General features: G+C 36.0%; 1 protein-coding gene across 3 annotated transcripts in view; it reads right to left on the bottom strand.

The window, feature by feature from the left end:
• The window catches only part of LOC117317713 (alpha-1,6-mannosylglycoprotein 6-beta-N-acetylglucosaminyltransferase A-like), a 100863-nt gene that overhangs the window by 47037 nt on the left and 40422 nt on the right, over window positions 1-13404 (bottom strand). For 2 of the 3 annotated variants that reach the window (XM_033872602.1, XM_033872603.1), the window contains one exon: window positions 1340-1372. The exons of the other annotated variant lie outside the window; for it this stretch is intronic. In XM_033872602.1, the coding sequence (XP_033728493.1) occupies window positions 1340-1372 (33 nt within the window). The remainder of the gene's footprint in view (window positions 1-1339; window positions 1373-13404) is intronic. 3 annotated transcript variants of the gene reach the window in all.

Genomic DNA, 13404 nt, shown 5'->3' with positions numbered 1-13404 from the left:
TGAAAATGACTTTTGGCGCAACCCCATAGGGATGCTACCACACAAATGTGAGTGATATCCATTGCTTAGTTTCAGAAAAGAAGTTGTTTTAACCAATTTACCCCTTTTGACCCCACCCTCTGCACCCCGGGGGGTCAGTTCCTTCCTTTATAAAATTTTGAATCCCTACCCAAAAGGATGCTACCAGTCAAATATGAGCTGTTTTAGAGAAGAAGTCGCTTATATCAATATAGCCCAATTGACCACATTTGGCCCGTTCCTCAGGCCCCTGGGGAATCAGCCCCATCATTTGTTCAGTTTTGAATCCCCACTCCATAATGATGCTACCAGGCAAATATGAGTGATATCCATTGCTCGGTTTCAGAGAAGAAGTCGCTTATATCAATATAGCCCAATTGACCACATTTGGCCCCGTTCCTCAGTCCCCTGGGGAATCAGCCCCATCATTTGTTCAGTTTTGAATCCCCACCCAATAGTGATGCTACCAGGCAAATATGAGTGATATCCATTGCTCGGTTTCAGAGAAGAAGTCGCTTATATCAATATAGCCCAATTGACCACATTTGGCCCCGCCCCTCAGGCCCTTGGGGGGGTCAGCCCCATCATTTGTACAATTTTGAATCCCCATCCCATAGTGATGCTACCAGGCAAATATGAGTGATATCCATTGCTCGGTTTCAGAGAAGTCGTTGTTTATATCAATATAGCTATATTGACCCCTTTTGGCCCCGCCCCTCAGGCCCCCAGGGGGTCAGCCCCACCATTTGTACAATTTTGAGTCCCCACCTCATAGGGATGCTTCTGACCAAATTTGGTCAAATTCTGATCTGTGGTTATGAAGAAGAAGTCAATTGTTGACGGACGGACGGACGACGGGACGGACGGACGACGGACGCTACGGTATGGCATAAGCTCACCTATTTAAGATTTATTTTTCTGGCATTTCTTTGTAACCCAGGTTATCTTGATTAAGATATCCAACAACCACTCGTTGTGTAAACTTTATATATTAGAAATAGATCCTCTTTGATAACAATACAGAGAACAATAGAAAAAACAATAAGCAGGTGAGAAATAGAGCAAACAAAATGATTAAAAAACGTATTATAGAAATATGTTAGAACATAGTAGCAGTGATAGATAGAATTAATAAGAACCCGCAAATATGTATTGGAAACTTCTTTCAAATATACTTGAAGTTCCAACAAATACAGAAATATCCCTATTATTTTATAGACCGTGTTACAAATGAAGTAATATATGAAGCTGATAGCAAGTGTGAATTCCTGAATAACTACTTTATATGTTTAATTAATTAGTGTTTTAGATAAAGATTTACCACTTTTTGAGAGTTGTACAAACTCTGTTTTGTCTGAAATAAAAAATATTTCCTAGTTAAGTTAAATGTATTGAATGTACACAAGGTAACAGACCCTGATGGTATTAGCAATAAAACACTTAAACTTAAGTATCCACTCAACTCTCTATATCTCAACCTTTAATATTTATTTTTTGTTTTATCTTCTTGTGTATACCGATTCTTGCCTGTTTTTAAAGCTATAACAACCCAAGTACTACCAATTATAGACCAATTTCACTCTCCAGTTGATGACCCAAGTAGCACTTCAAATTATAGACCAATTTCATTTTTCAGTTATATAGATAAACTTTGTACCTTTATAGTATACAAGTTAATAATGATAATTTTTTTTATTGAATATGATCTAATTTACAACTATCAGTTTCCTGCCTAACCATTCCACAACACATCAGCTTATTGATATGTACATGTATCACTCAAAATTACTTCTCTAGAAAATTACGAGCACTCTATTTTAATATTTAGTGATTTCTCTAAGGTCTTCGACTTAAATAACTATAATATATCACGACCTCTTCTTTGTAAGATAGATATATAGCTAGTTATCTGTCCCACAGAAAATAAGTTGTTTTTAATCTGTCAGACAGAAAACAAGTAGTTTTTAATCTGTCAGACAGAAAACAATTAGTTTTTAATCTGTCTGACAGAAAACAATAAGTTTTTAATCTATCCGACAGAAAACAATAAGTTTTTAATCTGTCCGACAGAAAACAAGTAGGTTTTAATCTGTCCGACAGAAAACAAGTAGTTTTTAATCTGTCCGACAGAAAACAATAGTTTTTAATCTGTCCGACAAAAAACAAGGAGTTTTTAATCTGTCCGACAGAAAACAATAGTTTTTAATCTGTCCGACAAAAAACAAGGAGTTTTTAATCTGTCAGACAGAAAACAAGGAGTTTTTAATCTGTCAGACAGAAAACAAGGAGTTTTTAATCTGTCAGACAGAAAACAAGTAGTTTTTAATCTGTCAGACAGAAAACAAGGAGTTTTTAATCTGTCAGACAGAAAACAAGTAGTTTTTAATCTGTCAGACAGAAAACATGGAGTTTTTAATCTGTCCGACAGAAAACAATAGTTTTTAATCTGTCCGACAAAAAACAAGGAGTTTTTAATCTGTCAGACAGAAAACAATTAGTTTTTAATCTGTCAGACAGAAAACAAGGAGTTTTTAATCTGTCAGACAGAAAACAAGGAGTTTTTAATCTGTCAGACAGAAAACAAGGAGTTTTTAATCTGTCAGACAGAAAACAAGGAGTTTTTAATCTGTCCGACAGAAAACAATGAGTTTTTAATCTGTCAGACAGAAAACAAGGAGTTTTTAATCTGTCGGACAGAAAACAAGTAGTTTTTAATCTGTCGGACAGAAAACAAGGAGTTTTTAATCTGTCAGACAGAAAACAAGGAGTTTTTAATCTGTCCGACAGAAAACAAGTAGTTTTTAATCTGTCGGACAGAAAACAAGTAGTTTTTAATCTGTCCGACAGAAAAAAATAGTTTTTAATCTGTCAGACAGAAAACAAGGAGTTTTTAATCTGTCAGACAGAAAACAATTAGTTTTTAATCTGTCAGACAGAAAACAAGGAGTTTTTAATCTGTCAGACAGAAAACAAGGAGTTTTTAATCTGTCAGACAGAAAACAAGGAGTTTTTAATCTGTCGGACAGAAAACAAGGAGTTTTTAATCTGTCGGACAGAAAACAAGGAGTTTTTAATCTGTCGGACAGAAAACAAGTAGTTTTTAATCTGTCGGACAGAAAAAGGAGTTTTTAATCTGTCAGACAGAAAACAAGGAGTTTTTAATCTGTCGGACAGAAAACAAGGAGTTTTTAATCTGTCGGACAGAAAACAAGGAGTTTTTAATCTGTCAGACAGAAAACAAGGAGTTTTTAATCTGTCGGACAGAAAACAAGGAGTTTTTAATCTGTCAGACAGAAAACAAGTAGTTTTTAATCTGTCAGACAGAAAACAAGGAGTTTTTAATCTGTCAGACAGAAAACAAGGAGTTTTTAATCTGTCAGACAGAAAACAAGGAGTTTTTAATCTGTCAGACAGAAAACAAGGAGTTTTTAATCTGTCAGACAGAAAACAAGGAGTTTTTAATCTGTCCGACAGAAAACAAGGAGTTTTTAATCTGTCAGACAGAAAACAAGGAGTTTTTAATCTGTCAGACAGAAAACAAGGAGTTTTTAATCTGTCCGACAGAAAACAATGAGTTTTTAATCTGTCCGACAGAAAACAATGAGTTTTTAATCTGTCAGACAGAAAACAAGGAGTTTTTAATCTGTCGGACAGAAAACAAGTAGTTTTTAATCTGTCGGACAGAAAACAAGGAGTTTTTAATCTGCCGGACAGAAAACAAGGAGTTTTTAATCTGTCCGACAGAAAACAAGGAGTTTTTAATCTGTCCGACAGAAAACAAGTAGTTTTTAATCTGTCAGACAGAAAACAAGTAGTTTTTAATCTGTCAGACAGAAAACAAGTAGTTTTTAATCTGTCAGACAGAAAACAATTAGTTTTTAATCTGTCAGACAGAAAACAAGTAGTTTTTAATCTGTCAGACAGAAAACAAGGAGTTTTTAATCTGTCAGATAGAAAACAAGTAGTTTTTAATCTGTCAGACAGAAAACAAGGAGTTTTTAATCTGTCAGACAGAAAACAAGGAGTTTTTAATCTGTCAGACAGGAAACAAGTAGTTTTTAATCTGTCAGACAGAAAACAACGAGTTTTTAATCTGTCAGACAGAAAACAAGGAGTTTTTAATCTGTCAGACAGAAAACAAGTAGTTTTTAATCTGTCAGACAGAAAACAAGGAGTTTTTAATCTGTCAGACAGGAAACAAGTAGTTTTTAATCTGTCAGACAGGAAACAAGGAGTTTTTAATCTGTCAGACAGAAAACAAGTAGTTTTTAATCTGTCAGACAGAAAACAATTAGTTTTTAATCTGTCAGACAGAAAACAAGGAGTTTTTAATCTGTCAGACAGAAAACAAGGAGTTTTTAATCTGTCAGACAGAAAACAAGTAGTTTTTAATCTGTCTGACAGAAAACAAATAGTTTTTAATCTGTCAGACAGAAAACAATTAGTTTTTAATCTGTCCGACAGAAAACAAGGAGTTTTTAATCTGTCCGACAGAAAACAAGGAGTTTTTAATCTGTCAGACAGAAAACAAGTAGTTTTTAATCTGCCGGACAGAAAACAAGTAGTTTTTAATCTGTCGGACAGTAAAGACTCATCTTCATTCTAGCTGTTCTTGCACCTCTCCTTTACTTAATTTATATCAATGACATTTCCTGTAACCTCACCTCTCCTTTACTTAATTTGTATCAATGACATTTCCTGTAACCTCACCTCTCCTTTACTTAATTTATATCAATGACATTTCCTGTAACCTCACATCTCCTTTACTTAATTTATATCAATGACATTTCCTGTAACCTCACCTCTCCTTTACTTAATTTGTATCAATGACATTTCCTGTAACCTCACCTCTCCTTTACTTAATTTGTATCAATGACATTTCCTGTAACATCACCTCTCCTTTACTTAATTTATATCAATGACATTTCCTGTAACCTCACCTCTCCTTTATTTAATTTGTATCAATGACATTTCCTGTAACCTCACCTCTCCTTTATTTAATTTGTATCAATGACATTCCCTGTAACATCACATCTCCTTTACTTAATTTATATCAATGACATTTCCTGTAACCTCACCTCTCCTTTATTTAATTTGTATCAATGACATTTCCTGTAACCTCACCTCTCCTTTATTTAATTTGTATCAATGACATTCCCTGTAACATCACCTCTCCTTTACTTAATAGACCACTTTCACAATCCCTGCAATCGACTACAATTTAGAGTTATTTCCCTTGAATATTTCTGAAAACGAGGCTAAGCCTGCTGAAAGACACTTCCGTGTTTGTCTCCAATGTCAACAATGTCGGCTTTGAATTTTAAGTTGAACAACACGGAAGATTTAAACAAACTGAAGGTTGCTGAGTTGAAAGAGATTTAAAAATACAGCGGTGAGAATGTAACAGGAAACAAATCTGCTCTAATAGCGAGACGTATTTCTCTTAAAATCAAGTTAAATGCCGCGGATAATATAGATGCCAGTGATGTATCGGACTCTACCGCCGGGATTGACCTATCTAAGGCGCTTGACATAGAGAAAGAAATTTCCTACGAGCAATTGCAAATGTCAGCAAAAGATCGCATATGGAGTGGAGACTCGAGGAAAATGGTCGAATTTATTTTTCACCAACTCCATAATTATCTCGTAGGCATGGATCACTGGTAATTAATTAAACTGCTGAAACCTTTTTTCAAAGTGCTTCATGACACTTTTTTCATTGATGTTTGACTCCGAAAATAGCCGGTTTGTGCTGCTCCTTTTACATGTAATTGACACATTTATGATAAATCAATGAATTGCTATAAGATACTTGAATTAGAGGTTTTAATATATGATTGAACAATATAAAGCAATGATTAATAGGGTAAAGTAACTTATACATTATATTTAAGCTAATGTGCTGGTAATCTGTTATTAATACTTAAAATTTGTCAATTTCTGAAAAGTTGTCCTGTACAAACAGGTTGACAGGTGAATAACGTCATGGTTCGTCAATAAAATGTGTTAAAGTGAATGCGTGTCCTGAGCGTTTTTTTCACGCCCCGTAATTCATTAAATGATATTTCAAAATTATAGTTGCTGTATCATATAGATGGACATCTAATAGATTAATATGCAAAATTTGACTCTGATTAGACTAGTGCATAATATGCAAATGTACCGGCGAAGGTACGGTGCAATACATATACATATGTCCTGTGAGGAATGAGTGACCTGTGAGGAATGAGTGTCCTGTGAGAGGTTTTGCCCCGTAATTCGTTAAATAGTATTTTCTGTTAATTCCTTCTGCATCATACGGATGAACATCGAACCTATTAACATGCAAAAATTGACATCGAGTTTGATGCGAAGAAAGCATAATAATTCATTCATTTTCGGTGCAGTGTCCTGTGCGGTATTTGCACACCCCACAATTCGTACATATACGCGATGTCTATTACTACCAATGTGCAAAATTTGACTTTGATAGAACAAGTACATTTTAGCAAATGCTACGACGAATTTACAGTAAGTGTAAGGTGAGTGTCCTGTCAGTTTTTTGCACATTTTGTTAAATATTGATAGGCGTGTAATAGATATGAATATTAACTAATTGTTTAACTTATTTTGAAGTCATTACTGAGTACAGGGTAAATAGGTTAAGATTTTTGCGCTACTCTACGAAATATAGGCCATACATTTTAAATGTTAAAAACAACTGTTATTGGTAATGTACGAAAAAGCAGTACTGCCGTCAATTATATATTTAAATGTATTTCAACTTTATAAGTGCGTTAACTATGTAGACAGTGTATTTGCACTTTTAATAAATACGTGTAATTAGAAATTACATTAAAAGTTAAAACTGTGCATTTTCTTGGTGTACATGTTGATCGTGAGCGTTAGTTAAATATTGAAGGATTTTACTTTTCATTACATTTTATTAAACATAATTATTTGTAGACATCGTTCTTTTTTCAAAAGGTGATTAACAGTATATGAATTGATTTGTGATGCCAACTAACTCACTGTAAATTATTGCCTCAGTTATGTGAAGTGGTTGATGACTTGTCAATGACCAGTTTTGTTTCGCGACTATTCAATTCAGCCCAATGCTGTGTCGATGTCAATGTACGGGTCATGGACATTATCATGGACATTATCGCAACAAAAGGCAGTAACGAATGCAAGTGTAACAGGACAATTATGATACCTTTTGTTAATTTTCTGTTTGTTTTTTATTTTATGTGATGCGTATTTTCGAGTGATTAAATAAAAGAGGTGTATATATATATACTCTAATAAGTATCACAGATATCCTCTATATTATATGTATGTTTTATATACATGTGCATAAATGTACAGATGTGTGTGTTGGTCATATAGTAATAACAACAATATTTTCTATACATGGGAAGGCAAGTTATTTCTTGTATAATTTTAATATACGGACTTAGGGAGAAAATACGTATATTTCAAGAGTAATAAAGTTATTTCCACGGTATAATTCTAATAAACGGACTTTGGGAGAAAATACGTATATAGATCTACGTGTATTTGTAATTCTTATATAACGGACACGGTTTTAAAGTTTGAGCAGTTCGATCACCAGTGATCATGACCATGCCTGCGGCAAAGTACCCGAGGTTGCATTGGTAGTCTACCTGTGAACAAAATCACGGGGCGTGCGAACACCCCGCGGGACACCCTGCAATGTAACTGCGACAGTACATTTAAATAATATGCACTCGTGCAATCAAAGTCAACTTTTGTATGGTAATAGGCTCAATGTTTATCTGTATGATACAGAAAACATAATTTTAAAATATATACTTTAATGAGTTACGGGGCGTGTAAAAACAATCACAGGACACTCATTCCTCACAGGACACTCGTATGTTTATGGCACGTTCGCCGGTACATTTGCATAATATGCACTCGTTATATCAAAGTCAAATTTGACATCTTCATAGGTTAGATATTCATCTGTATGATACAGAAAAAAATATTTAATAATATCACTTAACGAAATGCGGGGCGTGCAAAAACCCTCACAGGACACTCATTAGGCACACCCTTTGTGACTGTCAACTTGTCAGCAGGCTGAGCCTCGTTTTCGCGAAATTCAGGGGAAATAACTCTTTACATTTTGCGATTGTGAAACTGGCCTATTATATCAATGACATTTCCTGTAACCTCACCTCTACTTTACTTAATTTATATCAATGACATTTCCTGTAACCTAACCTCTCCTTTACTTAATTTGTATCAATGACATTTCCTGTAACCTCACCTCTCCTTTACTTTATTTGTATCAATGACATATCCTGTAACCTCACCTCTCCTTTACTTAATTTTTATCAATGACATTCCCTGTAACCTCACCTCTCCTTTACTTAATTTTTATCAATGACATTTCCTGTAACCTCACCTCTCCTTTACTTAATTTGTATCAATGACATTTCCTGTAACCTCACCTCTCCTTTACTTAATTTATATCAATGACATTTCCTGTAACCTAACCTCTCCTTTACTTAATTTGTATCAATGACATTTCCTGTAACCTCACCTCGCCTTTACTTAATTTTTATCAATGACATTTCCTGTAACCTCACCTCTCCTTTACTTAATTTATATCAATGACATTTCCTGTAACCTAACCTCTCCTTTACTTAATTTTTATCAATGACATTCCCTGTAACCTCACCTCTCCTTTACTTAATTTTTATCAATGACATTCCCTGTAACCTCACCTCTCCTTTACTTAATTTTTATCAATGACATTCCCTGTAACCTCACCTCTCCTTTACTTAATTTGTATCAATGACATTTCCTGTAACCTCACCTCTCCTTTACCTAATTTGTATCAATGACATTTCCTGTAACCTCACCTCTCCTTTACTTAATTTATATCAATGACATTTCCTGTAACCTCACCTCTCCTTTACTTAATTTATATCAATGACATTTCCTGTAACATCACCTCTCCTTTACTTAATTTATATCAATGACATTTCCTGTAACCTCACCTCTCCTTTACTTAATTTGTATCAATGACATTTCCTGTAACCTCACCTCTCCTTTACTTAGTTTATATCAATGATATTTCCTGTAACCTCACCTCTCCTTTACTTAGTTTATATCAATGATATTTCCTGTAACCTCACCTCTCCTTTACTTAATTGATATCAATGACAATCCTACAGTCTCTTACTGATCCTACAGTCTCTCACTGATCCTAGAGTCTCTCACTGATCCTACAGGCTCTTACTTATCCTACAGTCTCTCACTGATCCTACAGTCTCTTACTGATCCTACAGTCTCTTACTGATCCTAGTCTCTATCTGAACCTAGTCTCTTACTGATCCTACAGGCTCTTACTTATCCTAGTCTCTTACTGATCCTACAGGCTTTTACTTATCCTAGTCACATATTGATCCTACAGTCTCTTACTGATCCTACAGTCTCTTACTTATCCTAGTCTCTTACTGATCCTAGTCTCTTACTTATCCTAGTCTCTTACTGATCCTACAGACTCTCACTGATCCTAGTCTCTCACTGATCCTACAGTCTCTCACTGATCCTACAGTCTCTCACTGATCCTACAGTCTCTTACTGATCCTAGTCTCTTACTGAACCTAGTCTCTTACTTATCCTAGTCTCTTACTTATCCTACAGTCTCTTACTGATCCTAGTCTCTTACTGATCCTAGTCTCTCACTGATCCTACACACTCTCACTGATCCTAGTCTCTCACTGATCCTACAGTCTCTTACTGATCCTAGTCTCTTACTGAACCTAGTCTCTTACTTATCCTAGTCTCTTACTGATCCTACAGTCTCTTACTGATCCTAGTCTCTTACTGATCCTAGTCTCTTACTGATCCTACAGTCTCTTACTGATCCTACAGTCTCTTACTGATCCTACAGTCTCTCACTGATCCTAGTCTCTTACTGATCCTAGTCTCTCACTGATCCTAGTCTCTCACTGATCCTACAGTCTCTCACTGATCCTACAGTCTCTCACTGATCCTAGTCTCTTACTGATCCTACAGTCTCTTACTGATCCTACAGTCTCTTACTGATCCTACAGTCTCTTACTGATCCTACAGGCTCTTACTTATCCTAGTCTCTCACTGATCCTACAGGCTCTTACTTATCCTACAGTCTCTCACTGATCCTACAGTCTCTTACTTATCCTAGTCTCTCACTGATCCTACAGTCTCTTACTTATCCTACAGTCTCTCACTGATCCTACAGTCTCTCACTGATCCTAGTCTCTTACTTATCCTAGTCTCTTACTGATCCTACAGGCTCTTACTGATCCTAGTCTCTTACTTATCCTAGTCTCTTACTGATCCTACAGGCTCTTACTTATCCTAGTCTCTCACTGATCCTACAGGCTCTTACTTATCCTACAGTCTCTCACTGATCCTACAGTCTCTTACTTATCCTACAGTCTCTCACTGATCCTACAGTCTCTTACTTATCCTACAGTCTCTCACTGATCCTAGTCTCTTACTTATCCTACAGTCTCTCACTGATCCTAGTCTCTTACTTATCCTAGTCTCTTACTGATCCTACAGGCTCTTACTGATCCTAGTCTCTTACTTATCCTAGTCTCTTACTGATCCTACAGGCTCTTACTTATCCTACAGTCTCTTACTGATCCTACAGTCTCACGATCCTACAGGCTCTTACTTATCCTACAGGCTCTTACTTATCCAACAGGCTCTTAATTATCCTACAGGCTCTTACTTATCCTACGGTCTAGATCAAACTGAAGACATGACAGAAATCTGATCTGATCACACTTGATGTCTGTGAGACAACTGTGGCACAACAAATGCATCCCCATGGCATGTAAACAAGAGATCCCAGAGGGACCTTGGCTCCTACCACTGAAAGATCCCTATTGGTTTTATGTAAGACAGATTTTCTCTACTTTTATTACTGATTTGATGGTTTCTACCACTGAAAGATCCTTATTGGTTTTATGTAAGACAGTTTTTCTCTACTTTTATTACTGATTTGATGGTTCCTACCACTGAAAGATCCTTATAATTATTGGTTTGATGTAAGATAGGTTTTCTCTACTTTTATTACTGATTTGATGGTTCCTACCACTGAAAGATCCTTATTGGTTTTATGTAAGACTGGTTTTTTTTCTCTTTTATTACTGATTTGATAACAGAATGAACTAACATATGAAATTTGATGTCACCAGCACTTTCTGTAAATTAGAAATAGCATTACTAAACTTAACTCTCAGCCATTTAGTTCTCTGAATCAGATTCAGAATCAAATGAGTGCAAGTAAAGAAGGAGAATCAACACATGAAGTTTAACCCTTTCAACCCTAAGAAACTTAAGTTGAATCTGCCATTCATTCATCATTTGAAGTCCAATGTGGTCAGTAGGGGTGACAGGGTAAAGACCACAGAAAAAAATCATTGTATTTTATCTATTGTCCAAATATTAATATATTCCCAATGTATTAATATACAAGACCAACCACCGTCCAGGGTTACTTTGGTGACTGTATGATCAGGTACATGCCATGCATACTTCAGTGCACATTTCCCAGATTCACTGAACCATAATAATAGACTACATGCATAGATTTATATAAAAGCCATAATAAATAGCAACAAGAGGCCCACGGGACCTGCATCAATCACCTGGATATCTGAGAGATTATGACAAAGCCGTCTAGGAGTTATCACAATTACAAATAATTCCTTTATTGGGCCTCACCCACCAGCCTATAGATCTGGGCAGAGAAGTAGATGCATTTTCAGTTTATATTTCCTCACTATTAATTATAAGCAAAAGGGTCAGACAATTACAAAAAGGTCGCCTGCGGGGAAAGTTCGGTGACTGCAAGAGTTGTCACAAGGAAACAAATTTTCTATTTTCAGTAACAGTGACCTTGACCTTTGACCTTTGGACCTGAAAAGCAATCCCAAGCAAGAGCTATTGGTAAGGAAGGTCTGCATGAAGTTTGAGTTCTATTGGTCTAAGGGAACTCGAATTATCACACAGAAACACATTTTCTATTTTTAGTCTCGGTGACCTTGACCTTTGATCTTGGGACCTGGAAAGCAATCCCATGCAGGCACTTTTGGTAAGAAAGGTCTGTATGATGTTTGGGCTTAATAAGCGCACGGAAACTTTGTGAGGACGGTGATGACGTCGACACCGTTGACGAAGACATTGTGATCACAATTCCCAGGCAACTCAAAAATTGAAAATTGGTTTCCCTTTCCCAAGGATGCTTCGGACCAAATTTGGACCAAAGTCATTCATTCCTACAGAAGAGGAATAATTTGAAAGAATTTGCTATATTTTCTCTATCAGGCCCTGCCCCTAAGGCCCATTTTGGGGCGGGGGGATCCTTTAGAACAAGCTTGGTCAAAATCTGTTCAGTTGTTCGTGACTAATTATTAATGGAGTTTACAAGAAAAGTTGGCAGATGACAGACAATGTCCCATGAAAAGCTCGTCAGTCCATCCTTACAGACCAGGTGAACAAAAGTCAATAGTGCTCTAAATAAATATATTAGTGAATCTATCCAGCCTTTATAACCCACAGGCTGACTTGCTGCAGCTCTTGTTCTCGTAACAGCTTGGTGAGGTTTGTTTACACATACCACTCCCCTAAGGATTATGTTTTACCTGTAAACTTGCCATGCCACAAATTATCCAATTTCTTTGAAGATTCTGACAAAATGCAGAAACAGTGTCAATAATTCCTAAAATTAGATTTAGCATGCAGCTAGTTACAGGTAAGTTGGACCAATGTATTTTCAAATAACTACATAATTACTAAGATTATTAACTCCAAGACATAAGAATTCCCCGGAAATGGATGTGTCACCTGCACAGAAAGTTTGGCGATTATGAGAGATATTGCATGGAGACAGATATTCTATTTATAGTAACAGTGATCTTGACCTTTGACCTTTGGACATGAAAAGCAATCCCATACAAGCACTTGTAGCAAGGAAAAACTGTACTGTGTTTGATAGGCCCAAAGGAACTTCAGTTATCACAAGGAAACAATTTTTTTATTTTTAGTAACAGTGACCGTGACCTTGACCTTCGACCTTCAATCTCAAGCTTTTTGCAGGAGACACAAATATCGGCCAATAGCATAATTAATAAGGATACTGGCTATTGCTAATTAATACATGATCCCTACCAGCCTCTGCTAAAAATAGTAACAGTGATCTTGATCCCTCAAGGAATGAAGCCAATAGAGCGCTGACAAATGTTGGCATTATGTAAGTATGTCATTTAGGGCTGGAAGTTCGTACATATCAACAACACGGACGTACAGGAAACCTATAATCCCAACACTCTCATGTATATGACAATGTTGTCAAATCTTTTTATAAGAATTTCC

This window comes from Pecten maximus, chromosome 19, assembly GCF_902652985.1.
Source record: "Pecten maximus chromosome 19, xPecMax1.1, whole genome shotgun sequence".
In the NCBI taxonomy this organism is placed as follows: Eukaryota; Metazoa; Mollusca; class Bivalvia; order Pectinida; family Pectinidae; genus Pecten; species Pecten maximus.
The sequence above is the reverse complement of the archived record's forward strand: the minus strand, read 5'-3'. Positions and strand labels throughout refer to the sequence as shown.